Source organism: Lepisosteus oculatus, chromosome 20 (assembly GCF_040954835.1).
Source record: "Lepisosteus oculatus isolate fLepOcu1 chromosome 20, fLepOcu1.hap2, whole genome shotgun sequence".
Lineage (NCBI taxonomy): Eukaryota > Metazoa > Chordata > Actinopteri > Semionotiformes > Lepisosteidae > Lepisosteus > Lepisosteus oculatus.
In genome coordinates, this window is record NC_090715.1 from 17,143,294 (window position 1) to 17,156,286 (window position 12,993).

A 12,993-nucleotide genomic window follows, 5' to 3' on the forward strand; every position below is an offset into this window, starting at 1 on the left:
AGAAAGGATGCATAAGAACAAGAGAGAATTCAAATTTGTCAACGCAGAAAAACATAAATGGATTTAATAGTAAGTGGATGATTATTATTTATTGATTAGATTAGTGATTCTGAAAAAAGCAGCACAACCAAAGTAGCAAAATTAAGAGACAATTAACGGAAACACAACAAGAGCTTCTTCTTCCTGCACAAATACCTTAGCCAATCAGACTGATGGGTCTGCTCTGCACAAGGGACATGGAGGGTCTATGTCCCTGGATATCAGGCTGTGCAGTTATTTCAGAATGAAAAGCAAAGAGTCTACTCCATTTTTTCTGTGTATTTTGCAAGTACTGCTTTACCATATGATCATTCTGAGGCCCATGTGAATAACCAATTGTGACAGAATATTTTAATCCAATCATTTCTGGGGTTTCTGGTGCATTCTAGAGAATGTGTGGAATTTGAGTATAAATGGAAACATGATTTTATGCAATAGTCACCGCTCTTGGGCGAATGAAAATGATTTACTGAAGCACACACAGAAAGGGAAGTAATAAAAGTCTCTCCTTGTTTCAAACAGGTACACACTGTATCTTGATACAATCTTCCATCCTATACACTAGGTGGGACATTATTAAAAAACTTGCACTGCTTAAACTTTAGACTATTTAGAGAGTCCTAAAAGCAGGAATAATAAATGTTTATGAATGAATGTATACGATTACGATATTTTATTCTGTCCAATGTTCAGTAGACTTTGCAGCATGCAATTTACATATGAGTTCACTTACCATTCTAATCATTCTGATTCAGTTGTGATACAGTATGTGGTAGAAAAATGTCATGTTACATCAACACATTAATAACAGAAATTATACATGGTTTTATATTGACTCAATCAATACAGCTTTTAATATTAATAAAATAAATATACATTACAAATTCACCATAAAAATACTTTCAAGATATTGCACACTGTGCATGCCAACAGCAAAAACGGATTTCTCTACATTATCTACATCCAAATAGACCACAAACAAACACACTGAATTTCACAAAACACTGCCAACACACACAAGGAACAACCAGATTTATGCCCCAAGAATATGTTTCTTAGGTTTGCATAGATACACAATATACTTACAACAATGCACATAAACTCAGGGTATGTTCCTTATCTAATAATGTAGAACATAAAATTGACTTTCAAAATGTTTTATGTACTGGGCTGCACTGAAGATGAAGCAAGAAAAAAAAATAAATGTACATATTTTTAAACAACCTACCCAAGCATTTTTGAAAACGGAATAGGAAAATACAGAATTAAAAATCTGGTTAATTCCTCAAATACCACAGGAGAAGGAAGCACAGTATGTTTAATAACTGTTTTTTTTAGTTCCTTTTATATCACGTCTCCATCCCTGTCATACAAATGCAGAGCCATAGTGTTCAGCAATCATCCTTGAAATGAATCTGGACCATCTTTGGTTCAGCTATTTAAGTGTTGTAGGACAGTGAAAACACAGTGAGGTCACCGTATAATCATGAGAAACCTTTTAAACTGTCAGAATCAACATTTTGTGATTGGACATGTAACTTTTTCTCTTCCCAGTCTTCCAGAAGTACTAGTTTTGCAATTCATTAGCTTACATTCCATAAATGAACTGCAAGGACATGCACATGTTTAACAAAGGTTTTTCTCATTTCAAACAGGATACTGTAACTGAAGACACAAGTGACACAATATTACAGAATGACAGGTATTTGATTCTCTTGCTGCCTTTTCAAAAGCTTGATATGATTCCGACAATATAATAAAGACATCCATGGACACAGACAAGATGCAAAAACAAATAAAGGCGAAAGGGTTGTATCTTAAAATATATGATCCCATTTATGATCCCATTTAGAACATTTCAGTTGTTTTAGTGATCTTGGCAAAAAATGATGTCTTCATAGACTTTTTCCTGGGCATGTCATGTCTTTTTAAAATTATTTTGCATTGCAAATATTTTTTCAAATGGAAACATGCGCATGGCTACACCACCAGTTTTTACACATTAGAAGTATTCATTTTAGAGCTACAATATACCTATAAAAGAGAAGAAATAAAAAAAACACATCTGAAAGGAAAACTATTTACAAGCAACAGCCTGCAAACTGAATAAGACCAGGACAGATATACGTACAATATTCTGAGAATCCCAACATTTTCCTTATAAAAATAATATATATATACTGTATACACACATATACAGGCATAAATCTATATATTTGTTCTATTAGTTTGTATTCTGTATTCTTTATCTTACATTAAATAAATTTACTTTTGTTTTTTATACCCTCAGTAACACTATTTATAGCAGATAGCTTCTCACAGAGGTTATGAGAAAACATTAACAGAGTATTTTTCATAAATCCCTGCTGACATTAACTGGAAGTAAAAGAAAGTGATGTTGTAGCTGCTCTGTTTATACTATTACAGGAGATTATTCAGCTTCTCCCCCATCTAAGACTGTAAAGAAAAGTTCTTCAACCTTCAGTTCTTCATGTCTCACTAGTGTGTGCATTTTTTCACTATAGAGGAGATTTCAAATATTTTTAATTGTATGTGGGAGCACAGACCACCTTTAAGTTTAGATTTAAACAGATGTGAAACAAAGGTAAAACAGGCTTCACCACAGTGAAAAGTGAAAGAAGTGGGGAATGATCCATTCATGAAGTGTACAATATAATGCCCTGAATAACAGCTGTCTGTGATCTAAGGCATGTGTTCATTGTGAGGCTAGTAACTCATCAGTTACATATGTATTACATATTTCAAAATGAACTGCAGCAAAAACATCTCCAAGAATGAAAAACCTCCACACAGCTCTGAAACAGAAAATGGTAGAATTACATGAAGCAACCACCACTGTTAGCTGGTGGAGAATCAGAGTTAATACGCAGCTCTGCACATTTAAAGTTTGTTTAAATTATTTTCCCATCTATTTTTTTCTAATTTGGTTACAGTTTTAGCCATCAACACATTCACAGTGTAAGGAATACTGCATGTTGAAGGAGTTTAGAAGGGTTATTAGTAATACATTCTGAGGTATCGCCTGCTATTTTATAGTACTTGTTTTCACGAACTCTTGAGTTTGGAATACACATAGAACAATAATCCTCATCTATACAAATAAAACTGCAACAAAAACTCCAATCTTTTTAAATGCAATATTTGGGATTATGGTTGTTTTCAAAATATGAAAGGAAAGGGATAGAAATGTAAAAATCTTAGAGAAAGCTGTCAGAGATTACAGTTAGAAACAACTGTATCCATTATATCCTTTTTAAATCAGTTAGTCTACATGTAAGTGCAACGAAATGTAATTGAAAACATGTTGCCAATAGTGGTACTTTTTATTTGTACCCTAACACTGGCAACACAGATATATTTAACAAACATACTTTATGTAAGTTGAAAGTGAGAAGCGCAAGTGTATATGGTACACAACACTTCAGTGCACAGCCCTTTCATGTAAATAAAGGCTATTTAAATGTTTTAAAACATTTAGTTCTCATTTTGTTATTTTATGTATGTACAATTTAAAATACACCAACATTTATTGCACTATTGTTTTCAGAGACAACAGCTCTTTCAATGTATTGTGATGAACTGAAGAGAAAGTTTTTTCCAAAAAGTACACAATTTAAACTACAGATTAGTTTAACAAATATGCCAACTCATTAGTTATCACATTAAAAACTGCACATTTTAAGATTTTGATAGTTTTCATTACAAAAATAAATGAGGGTATTTGTTGGAACAGCACTTTGACATTTTGGACTAAACCTGGTATAAAATAAATACCTAACATTTTAAAACTCAAAGCTGACACATCATGACGTTCCATCAAAACGAGTACTTAAGAGGAATAATGTCCATGGAGCTGAAGCCTTTAAATACGATATGCTTTTAAAAAAATCATTACAGACCTCATAAACACAATTTATGTGGCCTCATGTTAACTTTAATCATCATTGCTTACGTCTTCATAAATATTTTATAGTTAGTTTGCAGCTGATGGTTTGTGTTCTGGACCTTTATTTTAAAATAGTTTTGGTCCAAAACCTTTTTTCACTCTGTAGGAAGCAGGAGTATAGCCCAGCTCATCTCTAAAGCACATCGGGCCATTAAGTCTTTACTGGTCATGACACTGTGTGCTTGACTCCCAGAGTATAGAAAACAGTATAAGAAGGCCACAGCACCAGCACACAAATCAGAGACTGCAGTGATGAGGTTTCATATTTTTTACTAGTAGCCATATGAATTCTGAAGATCACTTATATCTGAATCCCACAGTTAGCACTGCTTCATTATCTGGCTGTTAAAATGCAAACCTCTAGCCCTGTTGAGAAACCCAAAGATGCCATTCTAACTGATTTTAAAAATCTGGGGATTCAGAATTCTCAGCCTACTGTACATTGCTATTCCTCAGACTACATGAAAATCTCTTCTTGCAGCTGTCTGGCTTTCCTTTCATGTAATGAACAGAGGTGCTATTGGATGTTTTTAAAGAAATAGCTCATAATCCTTGGCATGTTTGCTTTCTGGTTGAAGTTACTGCCCTTGATAAAACATCTTGTAAAAAAATATATACTTCTAGAAAAGGAATGAACAGGCCTTCAGTATGAGGTAGGCAATTATGGGAAAATATGGTAGTGATATTTCTCTGGGTTATCTCTAACACTTGAAGTTTGAGGTGGTACTGTATACACCAATGCAAATACTTTTATTAACAAGCACGCGATCTGCAATGACGAAACTAACATTGATGAGGTCTTTTTATATATCTTATTTAGATAAGGCATGTCCAAGAGGATTGTAGTCTTCAAAATAAACATATTGACTATACCAATAAATTAACCTGACATTTTTGTGGTGGAAATAACTGTTTTAGGAAAAAGGCAAATAAATTATTTAGAAATCAAAACATTACAACACACTATTATGATTCCTCAAATAATTTCACTACAAAAGCAACTCCCTCATTTAATTCCTCAAATGAAAATTAGTCAAAATTGGTCTCAATTTTTTAAATGATTTTTCTTCTACATTTAAAAAGACTGGAAAATTGTAACATTCAAGTACAAGAGTTACCTGCCATGGCAATAGTTAATAAAAACTAGATAAACCAAAGAGATTTGAGTAAATATCCCTTTTATGTATATTTTTAATGTAATAGATGTTAGATTTGTTCTGAGTTATGACACGTTTATTTTTCAGTTCTCTGACCGAATTTATATACTATTTATATAAAATAAAAACGGCTAAATTTGAGACAATTCTATATACTTTCTGAAATACGTATATAGTTGAAAGGAGATATGCTTCAAATATAGCTTTCTAGCAACAAACATCTAACCCAAATATTAATATTAAATATGTAAGGCATAAATCCAAAGACAATCCACAGCCATGTACTGTACATATATGGATGACTCCATGAGCGTGAATCCTGAACTCTCATCAACTCTTGGACAGCAACATACGTCTGCTGGAGCTATATTTCCCTATTTTAATTATTGTATGTTGTAATTAATTCAAACCTAGATCAATTAGTCCTTCACAATACATGTGTGTTTGCACAGAAATCAACGCACCACCTCCCAGCAGCAGACAGGCAAACACACTGTACTCGCTGAGGTCTAGGACAGAATCGGGAACGGACATTAACGTGTATTTCTAAATACTGCACTGTATTTCGACATCACATAATAGGGGGATACAGCAAGCAGAGGGACATTTTTTCTTGTCCAGCAGCAGCAAGGACAAGTGGGAAGACGTGCTATATGAAGTGAATCCAGCCGTTCTCCCACTCCCTCGGGGGGGAAATTTTGAACCTGTGGCTTCGCACTTTATAGTTATTCCCATGATTGTTGTCCCAGTACTCATCGCCGCCGACACAGTACTTGATGGCGAACTGCAAGGTACCTCCACTTTCGAGGAAGCTCGGGGTGATCAGTTTGAAAGAAAATTTGTCCGTTAGGCCGTCGCTGGAGTTATGCACATAAGACGCAGGGATGTCGGAAAAAGTTACCCAGTTGTTGAGAGTGTACCTGAGGTAGACTCTTTTCTCGAAAGAGACGTTTAAAACGCGGACCATCCCGGTCAGGCTGAACTCGTCGGTTTCGACGCATTCCAGCGACACTCTCTCCTGCCGCACTCTCTCCATGAAGCCGGGTGAGTGGCCGGGATTAATGAACTGGGTTTCCATGAAGACGGACTGTGCGGGAACTCGGGGGAACTTCTCGAAATTGTTGAAGTGGTTAGGTGGACGTCCCTTCTTGAACTTGTCCAGGATGTGCTGCGGTACCTCTGGCATGTCGGCATTGCAAAAATGCTTCACCGAGGTCAGTTCCAAGCCTAAGGAGTCGGCGAATCTTACCTTCTTCTGGCTGGACGGGCTGCGGTTCCTCTCTATGTCGGGCTTGGCTCGGTCTGACGGCGCTGGCAGAGACTTCGCTCGCCTGCGCAAAGTGGGACTCTGGGGCTTGAAAACGGACTCCCTGCCTCTGGGTCTCTCCTCCACTACCCGATTCTCTAGTGCCTCCCGGGAGCCGTCCTTCTCCTCTTCCCCGTCCTCCTTCCTTTGGCTGGCGGCTGCAAGGCTCCCAAACAGCCCGGCCATACAGCTGTAATTCCTCGGTATGCAATTCTTGGGGGGCAACATGACCACGGCAGAATGCGCAGGTACGTTCTCCATAAAAAGGAGCCTGTAGGATTCGCACGGTCTCTTAGCGGGGAACAAGAAAGGTCACCGGTCGGTCTCTGCTCTCAATGCACGGCGGCGGAGGCAGCCTGTGACACTGCGGATTTCTGAGCCAATGCTAGCTCCAGCCTTGGAAAATACGGCTGACGCATCACGAAGCCACAGAGCTGCCGTACAATCAAAGATCTCTTTCCCCAAGCCCCGGGGAGCGATGCCTTTCTCCACACGATTCCCAGGCGCGCAGAGATGGAAACGGGATCCCCGACCGTGACGACCAGAGTCACGAGTTAATTCAGAGATGAGACACGATGAGTTGTTTGGCCTCTTTTCTATTTACTTTCTGAGCTGTCATCGTTTTTAAACCCTTGCTGGACAGTTAGTTTAAAAGATGATCCTCTGACTACTTTTGAATAGTAGAGGAAAGAAAATTACTCTAAAAAGTTCACACCTTCCACGTAACCCTCTTAAAATTTCAGCCTTATTAATAGCGATCCGTGCCTTACACGCAGACATGTGCTGTATCTTAGGTTATGAATCTTCACGTACAGTGGCTTTTGAAAGTATTCGCCTCACCTGGACTTTTTCGCATTGCACTCTGTTTCAATACATTGGGTTTTTGCCATTGATAGACACAGAACTCTCTATGTCAAAATGAAAACAAAATTCTACAGATCCTCCTAAATTGATGATAAATTTGCCATATTTTACTATTTTGGTTGCTTTGATTTGTGCATATTTTAAGAATATTAGAAAATTACGAACAATACGAGGCCTTTCTGGCATTTTATCCCGTTTGTTAGAGGTTAATTAATCCCAGGATCTCATCCAGCTCTTTCTTGAAAGAAGCCAAAGTATCGGCTTCATCAACAAGACCAAGTAGCTTGTGCCACTCTCCCACAACTCTTTGGGTAAAGAAGTGCCTCCTATTCAGCTTTCAGTGCACTTTTACATAGTTTACATGCCCTATGCTGCGTGTTTCACTATGGAGCATGAAGACATCCACGGGACTGACGCTGTTAGTCAAATTAAGGATTTGAATACATGGATCGACCTGTCAGGCTGCTCTTCCTCTGGGCTGATTCAAGAGGAGCAATGTATTTATAGAATATGGTGACCGAAATTCTACACACTTTTCACAGAGAGGTCTTACTAGTGCAGTAGACGATTTTAACATCACTTGGATTCTGCGCGTTTAGCAATATATTCAATTTAATTGATGTCTATGTCCTCACGGTTTTGCTGGACGCAGTTGTTCTTAAGGACATGTTTTCTCTGGAAAACACATTACAGTTTTTTAGAGCCTCATTCTGAACCCTTCTTAACCCGAGAAGAATTTATTTACATTTACATTAAAGAGACTGAGGAAGATGCCCGTCAGAGGAAGATGCCCAATACTCATTATCGACTAAAACTGCTTCACTGCGACATAAGACGTGTCTGTAATGCGTCTGTAACACAAATTATGCGTCAATATTTAGGCTCGCCGGTGTTTCAGGATATTCACGAATTAAATGAAAGAGCCTTCAGGCAATTTAACGGGAAAACCGTGGCTTTACAGTGCGTTGAAATATGTCCCGCCGCGAAATGTAACCCAAACAGCAAAATGCAGCTGAAACGTTTTAAAGGGAGGAGGTTTCTTTTTAATTTCCCAGTTAACCCCGCTGCAAACAAAACACGAATGATGATGATATAACTGCTAGTCCGCTACACTCAAAACATAAAAGCAGAAGGGTGTTCACTGATGATATTATTCGAAGCGCAACACTAACACTTGTCTGTCTGTTGTAGCTCTTTTCCACGACGTCATTTCCTACCTGACTGATCCCCCGCTGTGCTGTTGCTGTGGCAACGGAGTGCAGGCTGCAGGCTTGGCGTTGTTTTAGGTGGTGTTCTGCACGCTGGGTAGTGAAATTAATCATTCATCACTCGTGGCCGCTAAATGAAGTGTATAGGGTGCCAATGTGTATTTGTTTATGTGTGTGTGGACGAAATATGACGGAATCCGCATGCCCGGTGGTAAGTCTTCCTTTGTTGTAGGTTTTTAATCAATATGAAAATGGCCCGTTTTTCTGTACGCTGTTTTCCAAAATCGCCTTCTGTCAAAAACGTCGAAGGGATTATCATTTTAAGAAAAAGTGTCGTGCTTTTTGTTTACATTACCGTACTTCAAAAAGAAAGCTTTTTTCCCCACCAAAAGGTATTTTGCCAGCTGTACAACACGTCTTCGTGTACAGATCTTTCGTTTAACCTTTTAGCAAGAATGAAGTTCAAAGAGTCGAGCTTGCGCTTGGCCCGAATATGTTATAACCTGTGTGAGTTAACTCGTCCACCTCGACTGTAACTGTAACTCCCAATGTGTCACACGTCGAAACAACCAATTCTAGAAGAAAAAAGAAAGTAGTATTTTTTCTATCTGTAGCAGGCTCAGGCCGTATTGCACTCGGACATCCAGTGAGTGTCGGCGAGCGATGGGCTTCTCCGGAGAGGGCGAGGCGGGCGCCGCGGAGACCGAGCCCGGCTGCCCGGCTCTCGACAGGAGGCACGTCGCAGCGCTCCTGCAGGCCAGCGAGGAGGTCGGCAGGAAGGACGGAGAGCCTTACGAGATCCACGTCAAGGCAGGTTGGGAGGAAGCAGTGAGTTTTGCTTGCTTGTTTGCTTTCTTCAAGCATTTTCCCCGGGTTTCAGCAACAGGCTGCGGCAAGGGCCCTCAGTTCCACCACAGAACACTAAAGTCAGCCAGAAAAAAATGAGCTGATGTAAAAAGGATGATGTAAACTGCTTTTAAGCGGAGTTGGATTTTATTTTGTTGTTCTTTGTCTTTTTCGGCAGGCACAAGGCTGGGGAAGGTCATCTCCATTTGCTTGTTTATTTCAGTCTCCGAAGAAAGGCAAGAAGCCCAATCATGTAGATGCTGAGTACCACTGCCTGCTTTGCGTTGATGTAGTACAGCTTTCGCAGTTGCACAGCTCTGATCCCTTCGACAGTTCAGCCCCAGGTTTGCAAAAACCGGGCTCCAGTTCGTCTTCAGACAGTCCGCTTGAAAGGCCTCTTGCCCCTGCCATTCTCCACAAGAGATCTGAAAGCCAACCTCGTGCCACTTCTGCTCCAAACAAAGAAAGCTACACTCCTGAGGTTTATGACACACATTACTTTCGGTTGCTTTGTAAACAAGTTAAAAAGCCGTCTGTGACTGATGCCAGAAGACCAGTAGACACGAAGCTGTGTGTTCCTGGTGAAATTACAGCCCTGCATTACACAGGGGTCAGGCCTGAGCAGTGGCCATCGATGAAAAAGAGGGACAGGGAGGAGGTCCTTGTAGTTAATAGCTTTGCTGTTTTGCCACCTGTGAAATCATCAGGTTCTAGTAAACCAGGGTGCCAATACTCTGCTGTCAGAGGTGAGTTTTTTCCTAGCCGATCAGAGACTGGAACTGGAGGTCATGGATCGTCCGATCTGCTTGAAGCAAAGGAGCGGAATGGTGTTGAAAGAGGTGAAGAAGTCACGCCAGACACACACAACATGGACATTCAAAATTGCCAGGAAGAGGAGGCTTCTCATACATCAGGGCCTCTTGATCCGGTGGTTTGGCACTGGCAGCCTCCCATCTTTCCCGGAAAACAATTTTTCACATCTTTTAGCATCCCTGCCTCCAAGAAAAGTGACATCTCTTTTACTGCCACTGGGCACATGCCATCTCGGGTCATGAACAACACTGGAAGAAATGTTAAGCAGGATGATTCAAGTAGGCTGGGTTTAAGTAAGAATGGTCATAACCACAAGGTTTACATAGGACTGAAGTCTAAAAATGCAATCAAACAATCTGAACCCGAGCTACCTGTATTGTTAGGAACCAGGGTTAGAATACCAGCATCTTCTCATCGGCTCCTGTGAGCAGAACGTTTCATGATAGTATTAATGTTCTTCTGCTTATAAGTCTTTTTTGGGAGTTGATTGTTAGGTAAGGACTAAACTAACTAGTTGTGAAATCAAGTGTATGACAAAGGATGTGATTATGATTAACTGGTCACCTTCAGAAATAAAAGAAAGATGAGAATTTAAAGACCAGTGATCAAAGTGAATTGTTTCATTTTGTGTGGGCATTTAGTAACTGAATACGTTATCTGAATCTTGAGTGATATTTATCATTTGCAAATGGTGTTTGCACTCTGTTGTTACTGTTCCTAGGAGTCATAGAATAAATAACTATTCGTATTCTTTAAGAAAAAGTTCTAAGTTTTATTCTTACTCTAGAAGAAAAACACTAAAATCTGACATAGTAAAAATATTTTTTTTACTATTAAAAGCACTTCCACATTATTTTCATTGTGTTGTATTAATTACAGAAATATTAGAGCATATAAAAATTCAGTTTACTTTTTAGTCTCAGGGTTTTTGCTGAACGGTAGTGGTTAAGGAGTTTTAAAATCAATAATTGTGAAATGCAGGCCCTTACCCTGACATTTTGGATACAACGTCAGTGCTTCAGAAATACAGAAGTACAGCAGACCTTTCCGGTGTTCTCTGAAAGATAGGCTACTCTACAATGCCTCCTACCTCTTGCTCTGATTTATCAGTGGTGCTTGCAGTACAAGTGTGCTCTTCCCATCCAGTTGCGCTTACACTTGTCTGTGTTATGTCAACCAATTCAGCAAATGACTAATACAAGCAGTGTTGTTGCCAAATCAACATTCATCTATTTAAAGATACTTACTGTGAACCAGACACTTGGCTTATGCCTGTGTGTTAGTTTTTCTCCAATTATGGACAAAGCCAACTCATACACATTTATACCTAGAAGCCTAATGCATCTGGTGCATGTGGTAGAATACATTTTCTTGCATGTGACACTAAAATATTAAAACTGTGGTGGGTGTTGCTAAGGTGAATGATTATCCACAGTGTTAACCCACAGTCAGATGGTATGCTGTAACAATAAAGAGGCATTATTTTAACAAAGAAAAATGCCATACAGATGTTAAGGGTTGTCATAAAGATTTATTAGGTACAATAGTCTAAAATGTTCTGAATTCTCAATTTTTTTCAAATAACTGTCCATAATGTTTCCTGCTTCTATAGTTATATTCCTATTTGAAATACTTAGAATAAATAAAATTCCAAAAATAAATCATATGGTATGTTTTTATTTTAAGATGTACTGTTACAACCTATTGGTTCTTTTAATTTGTTTGGAAATGGTGGTAAAATGTAAAAAAAAAACACATAGGGACATTGAAAGTAAAAGCTCATTGTCAGTGTGCCACATGTAGACTGACTTGTGTCCAAATGGGCATTAGGTGTATCCACACTATGAAATCCCTGTTGATATTCTTGCAGTAACAGTCAACCAGTGCTGTGTTATTGGTTGGACATAATTATTACTTGTGAGTTCAATAACCTTTTTGTATTTTGTCAAATTCAGTCACTTTATGACATGTTCTTATCATGTTCTCTGTAAATCTGTATGTATAGTTAATGCTGCCTGTACAGTATACTGTATACACATTAACAGCAAGAATGTGTGACCGGAAAACTTGTAAAACCAATTATTAATCAGAGATTTCACACTTCTACCTAACAATTTAGATTTCAGAATCCATTTTGTATCATATACAATGTACAGTACTATTGAAGTAGTATCTCATTTATTAAATGTTTTCTGGGTCTAAACAGGATGCCGAGTTTACTAAAACAATCCATCTGCACATACGTTTTGTGCATTTAGAATAGACCACTGCTTGCTTTCAAAACTGAAGAAGCATACACAAATTCTGGATTGATCCTTTTCACTCTGGACATGAAATACTGAACTGAAAGGCTGTCTGCACTGCATTTTGGAGTCTACACTGTACTGCTTTAAATCTTCAGATCTGTTTTTTAGCATAGTGCTTGCATTCACTTGCCATTCGTGCTGCCTTAATTTCCCATTTGTTAGCTTATACACATGATCATTACTTACCTAATGTCAATTTCACATGTAAATCATTTTGGATAAGCGTGGCTGCACAGCAGTAGTGATGGTAATTAAACTGATGGTAAATTGAACATTAGTACACGTTTCTAATACAATTTATAGATTGTGCTTAATGAAATGTTTTAACATTTTATATAACTTACTTTTTTCATGACTACAGAGGATTGCCACCCTCTGACCTAAAAGAGATAATTTTACCCTGCTGTTCTTAAGTCTTCATTGCAGTTACATGGTACACCTTCATACAAACTACAGATAGCACATTCCCTTGGCCGGAGAAAAGCAA

The 12,993-nt window shown here is 38.5% G+C and overlaps 2 protein-coding genes across 3 annotated transcripts; one reads left to right on the forward strand and one right to left on the reverse strand.

Moving 5' to 3' along the window:
• Positions 1-651: 651 nt before the first annotated feature.
• Positions 652-8,271, reverse strand: LOC102685218 (protein phosphatase 1 regulatory subunit 3E). Its single transcript, XM_015368221.2, has one exon. The coding sequence runs from the start codon at positions 6,728-6,730 to the stop codon at positions 5,813-5,815; it is 918 nt and encodes a 305-aa protein (XP_015223707.1). The 5' UTR covers positions 6,731-8,271; the 3' UTR covers positions 652-5,812.
• A 312-nt stretch (positions 8,272-8,583) lies between these two features.
• c20h16orf46 (chromosome 20 C16orf46 homolog) lies at positions 8,584-10,962 on the forward strand. 2 transcript variants are annotated; one of them, XM_015368220.2, is made up of 3 exons: positions 8,584-8,752; positions 9,156-9,351; positions 9,566-10,962. In XM_015368220.2, exons 2-3 carry the CDS (start codon positions 9,205-9,207, stop codon positions 10,625-10,627), a joined length of 1,209 nt encoding a protein of 402 aa, XP_015223706.2. In that variant the 5' UTR covers positions 8,584-8,752; positions 9,156-9,204; the 3' UTR covers positions 10,628-10,962. The 2 variants fall into 2 exon arrangements, with proteins under 2 accessions (XP_015223706.2, XP_015223705.2); XM_015368219.2 differs by having other exon boundaries at positions 8,585-8,752; positions 9,156-9,369.
• The last annotated feature ends 2,031 nt before the right edge of the window (positions 10,963-12,993 follow it).

Excerpts from the sequence above, each read along its gene's own strand:
- LOC102685218 (XM_015368221.2), bottom strand. The coding sequence starts at position 6,730 with ATGGAGAACGTACCTGCGCATTCTGCCGTGGTCATGTTGCCCCCCAAG.
- c20h16orf46 (XM_015368219.2), top strand. The coding sequence starts at position 9,205 with ATGGGCTTCTCCGGAGAGGGCGAGGCGGGCGCCGCGGAGACCGAGCCC. Across the intron at positions 9,370-9,565 it reads AGGCAGGTTGGGAGGAAGCA|GCACAAGGCTGGGGAAGGTC; the intron begins GTGAGTTTTGCT and ends CTTTTTCGGCAG.